At 41.9% G+C, this 12935-nt stretch overlaps 1 protein-coding gene across 1 annotated transcript in view; it reads left to right on the top strand.

Moving 5' to 3' along the window:
* Positions 1 to 1083: 1083 nt before the first annotated feature.
* EHD4 (EH domain containing 4) overlaps positions 1084 to 12935 on the top strand; it is a 34282-nt gene continuing 22430 nt past the window's right edge. The window contains exons 1-2 of the mRNA XM_074867850.1: positions 1084 to 2040; positions 9986 to 10162. Of these exons, the coding sequence (XP_074723951.1) occupies positions 1805 to 2040; positions 9986 to 10162 (413 nt within the window). The 5' untranslated portion in view covers positions 1084 to 1804. The remainder of the gene's footprint in view (positions 2041 to 9985; positions 10163 to 12935) is intronic.

Raw genomic sequence — 12935 nt, 5'->3', positions numbered from 1 at the left:
ATCAGACAGAACTAGCAAGCAGCAGGTTCAAAGTTAACAAACTAAGGTAGTTCTGCACACAACATGTAATTAAGTTACAGACCTCTTTCACCCTGGACCTTGCAGTTGATAAAAGCTTATGAGTTCAAAAAAACTGATGGATGTATCCACTGGAAAATTTTTAAGGAGTATAAAATACAAAGGCTCCGCATCTGCCTCAGTCCTGCTCTGAATCATCAGTTCCCAGAGGCTGGGAGGACGGTCTGAGACAGTATTGTACCTGCTCTCTTTCTGTGATGTTCTCCAGTCACTAAATACTGGACACATCAAAGACAAGCAGGAAAGCAGTCTCACCCCGGCCTGCAGTGCTTAGGTTTTCCACAGCTGAGATATTTTTGGAGATAATAAATGGTCAGGATTAGTCAGAGCTCCTAAAGATGCAATGATACAAGATTCATTTAAAAGAAAATACCAAAGTAACGTGGAGAAGATGTAAGTAACTGCAAGCATAACTTAACTACCTGTGGATTAACCTATGGTGAAAGGTCATGAAAATGAGAGGAATACAAAACTAAACTGTAAAAAGGGGATTTCAAAAAATGAGGAAGCCAGTCAGCAAGACCCCACATGAAATGGTATAAAATCTCCAGACTCAGCATGGAAATTGCAACAAAAGAGTTGCAAAACACGTGCACAGCCCTAAATAAAATGTGAAGCAAGGAACCAAGAAAAGGCAGAGTGGTTAAATGCTCAGGACTGAGCATGATTAAAGCCTAACATCTCCTTTGAGGAACAGCATGTGGAGGAGGGAGATGGAGAGCGCACATCTAAACCTTGTGATGTATTTAGAAGAGAGCTGGACCATATAGAGAAAAGGTAGTATTGAAGATGGAAATTAGGAGGAAGAAAGATACATAGCTAAAAATGTGAGTCAGTAGCTGTACTAGATGAGCAAAAAGGGATTAAAATGATTGGGATGCTGCAAAGGAATCAAGGCCCTAAGCGTGCAAGATGGAAGATACCCTTCTAACACAAAGTTTACACACATATTCAGCAAAAAATGCCTCTCATTTGTTTTTAATTGAGAGCCTAAGCTTTTGTTTTCTAAGTAGTGAGTGAGCACAAATTTTTGTCAGAGAAAAAAATACTCATTTTACAGATTTCTTCAATGTTTTACAGAATATGGCATTATATTCCATTAAAATCTCTTGTTAAAGCAATGGAAAAGGTGATCCTCCCACGTGGCTTAACACAGTATCAAGACCTGGGGTTACATTAAAGTCTGTATCTGCTACACAAGTCCCACAGCAAAATTCCGATGTATGCTGTGTTAGAATCAGTTGCCTGCTGCTGTGGCTAACCCCCACAGCGCTCAGTCGCTCGCTTCTTTGGCATCCAAAGGCGGCAGCCATCATCAGAAAAACACGAAAAGCATTTGGGCGATTCTCCGTTCAGACCGGCTTGTCAAAGGGTTTCCGGATTTCATTTCAGGGGGCTGAAGTTTTAGCGTCGAAGAGCAGCAGGTGCAATTAACCTCCAGAAGCGGATTTGTGGAAAAAAAACCCCAAAACCAAAAAACCCAAGCCAAACCAAAAAGTCGTCTGATTCTTAAGAAATAACACCCCCCTCAAAAAAAAAAAAAAAAAAATCCTAGAGGCACCCGACACCACGTGCGTGTCCTGCAGGGGGACTGGCGCTGCTGGCGCCGCCCCGTCCCGCCCCGCGGCCGGCTCTGCCCGCCCCCCCCGGCGGCTGCCTCGGTGGGGCGGCGGCGGGCGGCAGAGTGGCGGGGTGCTGGCGGCGGCGGCGGGCGGGCGGCGGCGGGATGTTCAGCTGGCTGGGGAAGCAGGGCGGCGGGCGGGAGCGCGGCGGCGGCGGCGACGTGGTGCAGACGGTGACCGGGGGGCTGCGGGACCTCTACCTCCGCAAGCTGCTGCCGCTGGAGGAGCATTATCGCTTCCATGACTTCCACTCGCCCGCCCTGGAGGAGGCCGACTTCGAGAACAAGCCCATGGTGCTGCTGGTGGGGCAGTACAGCACCGGCAAGACCACCTTCATCCGGTGAGCCGCGGCCCCGCTCGGGGGACCCCGCCCTGCCCTGCCCTGCCCTGCCCTGCCCGCCCGGTGATCCTCGCTCTCCTCCCGCCCAGCGCGTTGCTGCTGCGCGGTAAAGGCCCGCTCCGCGCTAGCAGCGCGCCCGCGGCGAGCTCCGCCGTGAGGGGCAGCGGCCGCCCCGCCCTCAGCGGCCTGCCGGGCGGCGGGGCGGGGCGCGCCCGGCCCGGCTCGGCTCTGCTCGGCCCGGCCCGGCGGAGGGCGGCTCGTGGCTCGGAGGCGGGGCCGGTGCCCCTCCCGAGGAGCGGGGGTGCGGCCGGTGCCCCTCCCGAGGAGCGGCGTTTGCCGCGCTGTGCCGAGGGTGGTGCCGCTCCCCATCCTGTTAGGTGCTCTGTAGCTCTCCTGCCAGCTTCCTCTTTAATAATATTATCTCGGTTTATGTTCTGGTCAGAAAGTGTAACCTCGTTGTCTCCTTCCTCTTAGCTTTTTTTTTTTTTAATCTCCTACATTTTTTCTTCTTGTTAAAACGGCATGACTGCATCGGCCATCACAGACCACTTAACCTTGTCTCCTCCCCTTCTTTCCCAAAAGTAGTTTAATGCATAGGTTGGATGTAAAGATAAGAAAGAAATGCAACAACACTTTTTGGGCGAAAACCACATGGTATTTGGATAGTCATTTTTTTCCCCCCTTCAGCTCTTTTGGTGAATTGCATTTAACAAGCAATATCGCTAATAAGGCAGCTTAACAATGTTGCCGCTGTTACAGTATTTTTTGTCTTCCCCGTCTTCCTTATTGCTAGCTTTGTTAGTAACTGATTTGAGGAAGCTGCAGTGTGACTCGGGTATTACAAGCATATGAATATTTTGTATGTATTTGAGTGTGTTTGCCTTATATGCCCCTTACAAATCAGTCTAAGGTTGTACAAAACTGTAGAAGACACTGAGCAGTCACTTGGATCAAATTTTGACCTAGTTCTTATATCTGAAGTTCACTACAGTCCTTCTGAGAATTTTACAAGTGTTTCTCTTTCGGTTCCAAAGGTTACTGGCAGCCTTGCCATAACAGTTTTCTTTTTACAGTGCAAAAGACCTACCTTCCTTCTTCATTGAACAGTGGTGTTTACTTCTAGTCACCTGAGAGCTTTTCCGATGTTTGCAGAGCTAATCATGTTTCTTTTCTGGTTTTACAACTAGCTAACTTGGAAGCTTGAAGCTGAACTTGGTTCTTGACCGATTATTACTGAATTCCTGTGAACACTTAGAGTGGTTTTGCTCAGAGGAATGTTTTAAAAAATAGAAATAGGGCTATAATTAAAAGAAGAAAAACTTAGTTTCAGGATCCCCAAAGGTAGTCACAAGAAAGTGTTTGTGGGGAGGGCAATTTGGGGTTTCCTAACAAAAAGTTTTCTAGCTGTGCTGATTTATTTTCTTTAAAATTACAGTTGCTTTGGTAGTCTGTATATATTTCCAGGTAAGTGTTGTTACCTGGCTTATGGACAGGACCATGGATAATACAGAGACAGAACGGTCCCAAATATGTGTACCAGAACCTGTTCTGCCTGTCAGCTGAGTTGCTCTGTCATTTGCAGTTCATAGGAAACTTTTTTCCCCTCCTGTAAGAGTTTCCCTTGGATGAGAACACACGTTCTTGATTTATGGACATTCAACTTTTCTGTCCTTTGCAGTTGCCCATATTTGACTGCAGTGCGAGTCAATATTGTGCCTAGGAATGTTGGTATTCCTTGCGGTGCCTTAGATCTGGTTTTGGTACTGTTGCTTTGTGAGTAACTTATCACCTTAACCATAAAGTACTGAGCAATAGGGTTGACTGTTACTAATGTACAGTCTGAAGGAGAAAAGAAGTATCATTTATTACAGCTATTTCCAGCTTTTTTTTTTTAGCATTGGTTTATGCTGGGCGAAGATGCCCAGACATATTTGACAGAGATGAGGTTTTGTCCTGGTTTCGGCTGGGAGAGAGTTAATTTTCTTCCTAGTAGCTGGTACAGTGCTGTGTTTTGGATTTAGTGTGAGAATGATGTTGGTAACACATTGATGTGTTAGTTGTTGCTAAGTAGCGCTTATCCTAAGTTAAAGATTTTTCAGTTCCCCATGCTCTGCCAGTGAGCAGGTGCACAAGAAGCTGGAAGGGAGCATGGCCAGGGCAGCTGACATGAACTAGCCAAAGGGCTATTCCACACCATAGAACATCATGCTCAGTGTATAAACTGGGGGGAGTGGGCCAGGAGGGGCGGATTGCTGCTCGGGCATTGGTCAGCGTGTGGTGAGCAATTGTGTTGTGCATCACTTGTCTTTTCTTGGGTTTTATTTTTGTCTTTTTTATTCCTTTTCATTACAATTATATTATTTTAGTTATTAAACCGTTCTTATCTCAACCCGTGAGTTTTACTACTTTTTCAATTCTCCTACCCATCCCACTGGGCAGGGGAAGGAGTGAGTGAGCAGCTGTGTTGCTTAGTTGCTGGCTGGGGCTTAACCATGACAAGTTTTCAAAGATGTTTTCTCATGCATTTTTAATAAAATACCTGACTTGATGGAGCAGGTATCTTCCTCCATGGTGTGCCCTTCTCTTCACTCACGCCTTTCTCTCATCCCTGTTTTGGGTAGATTGCAGAATGGTTTAATCCCTTCCTAGGTACCGCAGAAGGCAGGAACAGCTGTAACTGCTTCTAAAGGACCACAGTCTGACCTCACCGTGATGAACATTCATTACATCAGTGTTCACTATAGAATAGATAATTGGCTGAATCAGCATGAGAAAATGCTCCATTCAAGGTGGGCGGCGGGCAACTTAGACAATAATGTCACAGTGACTGTAAATCCAATTTAGAGAAAAAAAAAGGAAAAGTAAAAAAGGTAAGTGCTTGTATGCTGAAGGCATGACTTAGAAGAAGACATGGGAAAATATTATAGTGTCCAGGTCAGCTACAATTAAATTTCCCCTCTGGTAGGCTGAATTTCCCATGGAAAAATGTCATACACTCTCAAGATTGTTGTAATTCCGTGTTTATTATGAATAGTTTTTCTTAGTATGAAGTTGGACTACAGGTGGGTTTTTTTCCTGCTAGCCTTTTAACAAGCAAACATTCTTTCAAATCTTAATTAAACTGCTTTTTGTTCCACATTTTTCCATTTCATAGTCAGGAGGGCATGCTAGATATACTTAAGTGTTTACTATTAGGTTTATGTGTGAGCATTACAATTGTGTTTAGCTGACAAATATTCATTTGGGATTTACTTTGATTTAGACATTATCGTGAGAACTTCACATTTTCATACCTCTGACACATCCACATCCACCCAGTTCCTTCCACTAAGTCTTCATGGAAAACACTGATCTAGCAATGACTGAATGTCCCTGGGGAGCACGATATGCAAACAAACGCTTCCAGGTTTCTAACAGCTCTTCTGGTTTTTCACTTGATGCTGTTTATCCTCTTTGCACTTGGAACAATGCAGCGAAACTGGCCAGTTTCGCTGTTTAAGGTGTAGCATGGTGATAATTGTTTTATTCAAGTATCTAACAGTGCTGACAATTCAAACAAATATATCCAGGACCAAATGTCTGATTGTTTTTAATGGGGTGGGAGGATGGGTGAGAGCCAAATGCTTATCTTGCATGTGAGCTGCTTGGCCTTGCAGCTTCTGTAATTCTCTCAATTTCTCCTGACTGCTTTAGAGAAAGGAGTGCGGGAAGGAAGGACAGGAGAGGCAAATTGCAGTGTATGAAAAAGATAGGAACTGGTCAGTGCGAGTTTGTTGTTGCTGACCTTTTTCTTTCCTTCTAACAACAAATTAAACTTCTAGTCCGATAATGTTTAACTTGTTAATAACTTCTCTATTTTAAAAGCATAAGAGACTGACTTTATTTTTAAAGAACTTACCAAGATGAGGAAAAACAGAAGTAAAGGCCTCAGCTTGCCAGGCTGTGCTTTTACTTTGCTCACAGGTATTACTCAGAGGTTAAAATGGTAAACTTCCTTCTATTTAACTCAACCAGAGCTGGGTTTTCTGAAAACACCCTTTCATACGAATAATATCTGGAGTCAGCAAGTAGTGTGCAATCACCTGTATGGTAATAACGAGCTGCATGTATTTCTTCTGGGTAGAAAAGGTCCCTCTTAATTTCTTTGGGTGAAAGCTGGAACTTGTTACTAGCTCTACATGAGAGTTTTATTTGAGTTATTTGGAGCAGAATTCTTTACACTAAAACAAACATCTGCTGGTTTTGTTGTGTTTAAAAGAAAAAACCCCAAAGCCTAGAGGATTTGGTGCAATATGTAGCATGGAGGTGAGCAGCCTTATGAAAGGAGACTTGAGTTTGTCTCCCCACGCATCATCACACAGTATCCCTGCCCAGTTGCTGCTCTGTCCAGCTCACCTGCATTCGTGCATTGGTATGGCTTAGCTAAAGCATTTAGACTTCAGATGATTATCAGCTCATGAAACTATGAGTAATCTTTGCTATCTCTGGAACTTTGTAAACCAGTTTCCCGTAGTCTGGCTATAGATCTTGCAAAGGAACATAGATGAATGTTTATTGGCAAAGCAGAAAGGTTATAGCCCAGGTAAAAACAAAGGGAGAAGAATCAACAGGATGTCTGTTGTTTGATCTAGACTGTCTTTGGGACGTTTGCTATTTTTAAGCATTCTTCCTGTGAACCTTTTTGAACTCCCTCTCTGCTGAAAATTCCTGAGAAGGGCATGCAGTTGTGGATGCTAAAAATCCAGGTATCTTCCTGGGTTCATATAGCATGCTGTACAAAAACATCTGCAGCTTTTCAGTTTACAGAAGACCGCTCATCCCTTTTGTGTGGCTAAGTGAAACTGATATTTTCATGCTGAGAGGAAGTGTCATATAGCTTGTACAGCCAGTGCTCGAGAACAAGGGTTTATTTTAGTCTGTACTGATTCTTGACGTGCAACTGTGAGCCAGTCTTAATGGAAAATACCTGCCTTGCACAGTGTTTCCTATCTCTGTTGAATAGCTGTACCAGGCTCAGCTCTGTGACTGTTGGGTGGGATTCAGTATTTGGAAGGAGATCTTGCCTTCCTGGATTGTTATCACCATAAAAGCCTGTTTTTAATGCTGCATCCGTGACATTAACTTGGAAGCACCATTGCAGTTCAGTAGCACTTTATTCTTGTTTAGTTATTTCAATAAGCAGCTCATCTGAATTTGCATTGTTTGAGGTCTGGGCTATAAATACAGATGTTGGAGATTCTGAAAGGTGCTCCATACTGCAACTCTTTGGAAATTCAGCAAGTGTTACATGTGCAGCAACTTCATGAGCAGGCCATGAGATTATTTCTAGTCACCTAATAGACCACCACCACTGAATGTCCATAACCATGCCTGGCAGGTTCATGAGCTTATGGTGAATAGCAATTATCCTGTTACCCTGGAGGTGTCTTATCCTACGTTCAGATCCCATCATGTAGTTTTCTGTGACCTGGGATCTGGGACTTCTCTCATGTGTATTTGACTCAGTACAATGTTCTTTACTGCTGCTCTGGGAGCTTCTTGTCATGTGTGTTGCCACCTTATGAACGGCTGCTGCTGTCAGCAGAAGTCTGGGTATGACAATTCATATCAAGAGAACAACTTAGTTATGAGTCTCATAGAGACCCTTTCTCTTTAAAAAGAAGGGCAATGAGGAAAAGCAAAATTGAGAGACTTTGAGGTAGAAGATTTTATTGTGGCAAGTTAAAATCTTATTGTAGATGATAAAAGTATAATTGACCTTTCAAAATCAGTGCTGTGGATAAGTCCAGTCTGGAAAATTGTAGTGGCTCTTGTGAGTTAGCCTTTGCATCCTGTTCTAGATGGCTCTGGTCTGCAGTGGTGTTCTGTGAGGAGGCAGGAACGCACTTTTGTGTTTCGGGTATTTAGCTGTTTGCTACAACACTTGAAGGTCCTGGGTTTCCATGCATAACAGGTTCAACTGCTGAGCTATCAGAGTTTTGTCTTCATTTTGTTACATGATCTACTGCATAAGATGAGGGATCTGCTGGACTGTACACTCCTGCATGTGCAGAGAGGTTTGAGTGTTGGGTTTTCTGAGTGTTTGGAGTGTTTTATTTCCCTGTTACTGTGCATTAGGTACAGCTTATTCTAGAAGTAGAACAAACTGACTTTGGCATGTTCTGGCGTGACTGTTCTTATGTTCCTCCTTTCCCACAGTTTTTAACATTGGCCTTTTTTTTTGTTTGTTTGGAAGCAGAGAGTTGCAGGAAATCTCATATAAATAACTGTTCTATACTTTAAGCCTCCCAGATCATAGGTTGAGCTGATTGGAGCCAGTTTGTTAAGGGTAGTGGAAAAGGATCTTTGAAATGTGTAGTATATATTTAGTTCCTTAAATTCAGCTTCTGTGCACTGATCTATAAAGTCTGAATGTTTGGGTGCTGAATTTAAAGACAGATTGTTCAGCAAGTACAGACACTTTGTAGAATTTTTTTTGCAGCAAAAGCAGCCTGCAAGTCCTATCGAAGCAATAGTGGTTTATGAAATGATAGCAGAACAGGCATAATGCCGTTAGGAATAACGGCCAGAACAAACCTATTATTCAAAGACTGATGTTAATATAGAAGTACTCAAACCTAACTAGTGCTGTCATTGGATGTAGGACCATCACCTGTGCCTGAAGAAGGTTTCTCATTTAAATCCAGCTTTGATTATGTAAAAAGTAAAATTGTAGTTGGTTAAAATTGTGGGGGTTTTTTAAGAACTCCAGGGTGACTGGAGCCCATGGAATTAATAAGTACGAGATGACTTGAGTTGATTGGAGAATTCTAATGCTCCTGTAATGTCACATTACAGCATACTTGAAAACAATTTGGTCTTAGTCTCAGGGTGAACATTTTCAAGATGTGCTGTCGTGAATGAGGACAAAAGCACTCGTACTTTAAAATTAAGCAGGGTTGTCTGGTTCTGTTTTTGAAAACTGGTAGTTGTCACAGTGTCAGCTGGAAGAATGTTGTAAGCAGGAGGCTTGCTTGATAGGCTTGGGGCTTCCCTTGCTTCTCACTTGCCATTCAGGAAGGGATGCAGACAGGCTTTTTCTGTAAATACATGCTCTGGTTCCATTAAGTTTTAGCATTTAAATACACACGTCCTTCACTTGAGACCTTGTTGTCTGGAAAGTCAGGACTTGGTGTATCAGACATGGTCCACTGAGTATGTGCTGTCTGCATCTCTGAGTGGACTACAAAGGGAGATGCAGGATGGTTTCTGTTGGTACAGCGCTGCCTGACTCCATGCCTCTCGGAAGTATGTTACCATTAGGCCTCAAGTTCTGCAGGTCTGACTTACTAACAATTACTTTTCAATATGCGGGTCAAAAGAAAAAATCCTTTCCTCACTCCCAAACAGATGTAACTTTATTGTCTCATAACTGTGTTACTTATGCCTGTGGTAAGATGAGTTAAAGGCAGTAAAATCATACTGAGTTCATTGAAGGGTTAGATGTCAGCAAATGGATGCTGTTCATGTGCTGTTACAAAACTGCTCTCTTTTATTAGAAGCAGCACTTGTGTAGACTTGAAAACACATGTGAAAGCAGCAATGTCATGTAGTGTGGAACCTACCGCACTGGGATCCCTGGTAGAAGCATCCACTTGAGTGGTTCAGGTGCTGCGGTTGAAGGAATACATTCCACCCTGTTTTTGTAAAGGGATTTACTGTATCCCTTTAAAAACCTAGTTGTTGTGAAAAACTGGAATGAGGGTCTCCGTGTGTCGTGTGTGTCCGTGTCCATACCCCCCCCCCCCCCCCCCATTTAATAGAAACAGTGAAATATGGGAAAAATGTAATTTTATTATTCTAGAGTGTGTATATCCTTGGGAATTTTCAAGCAAATTATAGGTATTTGCTTTTGCCATAGTTCCCAGTCATTCATTTTGTTACTTTGTGTATTCTCCATCTCTAGATACCTACTCGAACAAGACTTTCCAGGCATGCGGATTGGTCCAGAGCCTACCACAGATTCTTTTATTGCTGTGATGTACGGAGATACAGAAGGAAACATTCCTGGAAATGCCCTAGTTGTTGATCCTAAGAAGCCGTTCCGCAAACTCAGTCGCTTTGGAAATGCTTTCCTTAACAGGTGAGATTTGTTTGCTGTCTTTTGATTTTTATGTTTAAATTTCTACTTGATACCATCCTCAAGCATCAGTGTTTTTTACCAGTTTTATTCTGCTGGATTTGTTTTGAAGAGCATGGGATAAATATTCAAATACAAGCAGGAGTGGTGGCAGTTCAAGTGAATTGAAGAAAAAATAAAAGGCAGTACTAGGTAGAGTAGCATTAGCACAGATAAAATTCAGTTATCTGAACAGAAAACCATTGTTAAAAGCAGTTCACAGAAAGTTGCTGAAATGTTCCACCAGCTGACTTGTTTGTAAGGCATTATGCCGGCTGGAACTCAGGATCAGTTTGGGTATAAATTGTCATGCTGAATAAAATTGATAGAGTAGTACTATTATTAAAAACTACCATCCAAAAAAGGAAAAAACCATCTCTCCTTTGATGCTGTCTTGTTCTTTTCCACTAGTCTCACCAGAGGTCTTGGTATAGATCTTTAAAAGTGTGAATTGCTGGGATATGTGAAAAGGCCTACAAGAATTGAGAATATTTGAATATGCCTTCTGGATAAATACATATTCAAGTTGTTAAGTGTTTAATTTTGACTAGCTGCTCTTCAAGCAGTCCCATAGACCAGGATGATATTGTTAGCTTCTGGATGGCTGCTGTTTAAATATTTCCAGTTAGAAGTTATTAATAACTTTGTTCGCATTGTGTGAGCAATCACCTTGTTTTCTTCCTGTATTTGATGGTAGCTTGACATGGAGGCCTGGCTTTGCAAGCCAATTAATCTAAATTAGTTCTCTTTTAACAATAAACTTTCCTGTTTAGCTGATAAGTGCTGGCATATGTGTTAAAAGTTCATCATGTATGGTCTTATCTCTTGCTGTTCTTATTCACAGAAGAAAGTTTATAGCTGCTCATAGTTGGCTTGGCTATCACTTTGCTGAGAGATAAGAATATGTGCTGTGGGAAGCTGCAGTCAAGTCCCATTTTAAATAATAAATTTGTGGTCCAAGACCCCTTTCTGTGGGATTACTGGCTAAATCCTGTTCTCCAGATGTTTCTCTCTTTCCCCACCATTGTGGTCTCCACAAAAAGTTAATATAATTATACTGTAAATTGTATTTTTAACAATAGTAAAATAATTACACGCAACATGTAATAATGCTACGTGTTTGTTTGGATGAATGGTACACACATCATTTTTTGGCTAAATCATCTGTCTAGCTGGTTGTGTCAGGTACTGAATCTTATGCAAGCAGGATTATTTGCAAGCTAAAAAGATGTACATTCAAAGTAACCGACTAAATTATTCCAGTTCTTTTGGTGACTGTGATACTGTTATATTGCAGTGCTGTGAGCAATGTTATCTTCCCCAACAGTCACGTTTGCTCCTTAGTTTTGCAGCAGAGATCTAGGTGTTTATAGGCCCCTAGCATCACCCTCGGTCTGCCACTCTGATCATACTGCTGCTATTTCAAAACTTGTCAACTCCTTTCTTTTTCCTACTTCACCTAGTTGAAAATGTCTTAGGCTTCATTTCAGTATCTTTGAGTAACTTCCCCCTGTTCTTACCTGCAATCATATCCCATGTTTTTACTTTGCCTTTTCTCATCTGCAACACTGACAGTCCTTTATACCCAAATACATTTTTCACTCCTGTCTTAGTAGATTTTTCTCTACTCCCTCCCTCTTGCCCATCTTCTTTTTAAACGATTTCCCAATCTTAGTGTTTTGCTTTGTGGAAGAACTTAAGACTATGGATACTTAAACTGCGAAGTTAAGTGCCCTTTTCATCTAAATATAACATGAAAGGAAACAGTGACTGAGGTAATGGAGAAACGGAAACCAAACAAGAACAAGGTAGCACAATCTAGGCTTGTACTTACTAATTAGCTGCATTAATTTATTGATGTCACCTTGCTTCTTTTTTCCATGACCCCTTCTTATTCTTATTTCCCCCTGTATCTCACTGCTTGCAACAGATGCCTTTGTAAGGCTCCTGAGTGTAGAAACTTGTCTCTTATTTCCCCTGAGTACTTTTAAGGCAAGTTGAGGGGGAAGGGGATGGGGACAGGACCTAGTGTGCCCCTCGATGCTGGTTACAGTTAGTGAGGAAAGAATATTGCAGTATACCAGAAGACCATGAGAAGAAACACATGGTCCTGCTCTATTCTAATGGGTATCTGGACACAAAAAGGAGTATAAATTCTTACTAGATTCCTTGAGTCATCCAAAGTTAATCTAAAAAAAAAATCAACAACAGATGTTTACAAGGTTGTTGATTTCATTTCTGCAAACAATGTAACTTATTTTTGCAAGGATAGTCTAATATTGGTGGTTTTCTTTAACAATAGTTTTATGATAATATGAAAGACACGACAGTATTTCAAAGGTCTAATGTGTCATAAGCAGTTACAGTCATCTAATTCGCACAACTATTTTTGTAACACTTTGTGAAGGTCTGTTGTCATTTAGGTATATAGTATGCCATTTTGCTTTTTATGATGCAGTACTTAAAATCACAGTTCATACAGGTCATGTAAGAAAGAGTAGTTCAGAGCCAAGTCTCAATGTCAAAAAGATATTCAAATACAACTAGCATTACAGTTTTGAGTTGTCTGAAATGTTAGTTTGATGTAGGATTATTAACCCATCTGTTGTCTTTAGATTATGGATATATTCTAAAAGCTACAGCCAGTTAATTCAGTGTTTATCCTTTTATTTCATATCCTTTTCCTATATACTTTCCTTCTCCCTTTGCCAGTAATGACTATTGTGAAGACTGCAGC

The sequence above is a fragment of the Strix uralensis genome, chromosome 4, assembly GCF_047716275.1.
Source record: "Strix uralensis isolate ZFMK-TIS-50842 chromosome 4, bStrUra1, whole genome shotgun sequence".
Taxonomy (NCBI): domain Eukaryota; kingdom Metazoa; phylum Chordata; class Aves; order Strigiformes; family Strigidae; genus Strix; species Strix uralensis.
Note: the sequence above shows the minus strand (reverse complement) of the source record. Positions and strands in the feature narration are given on the sequence as shown.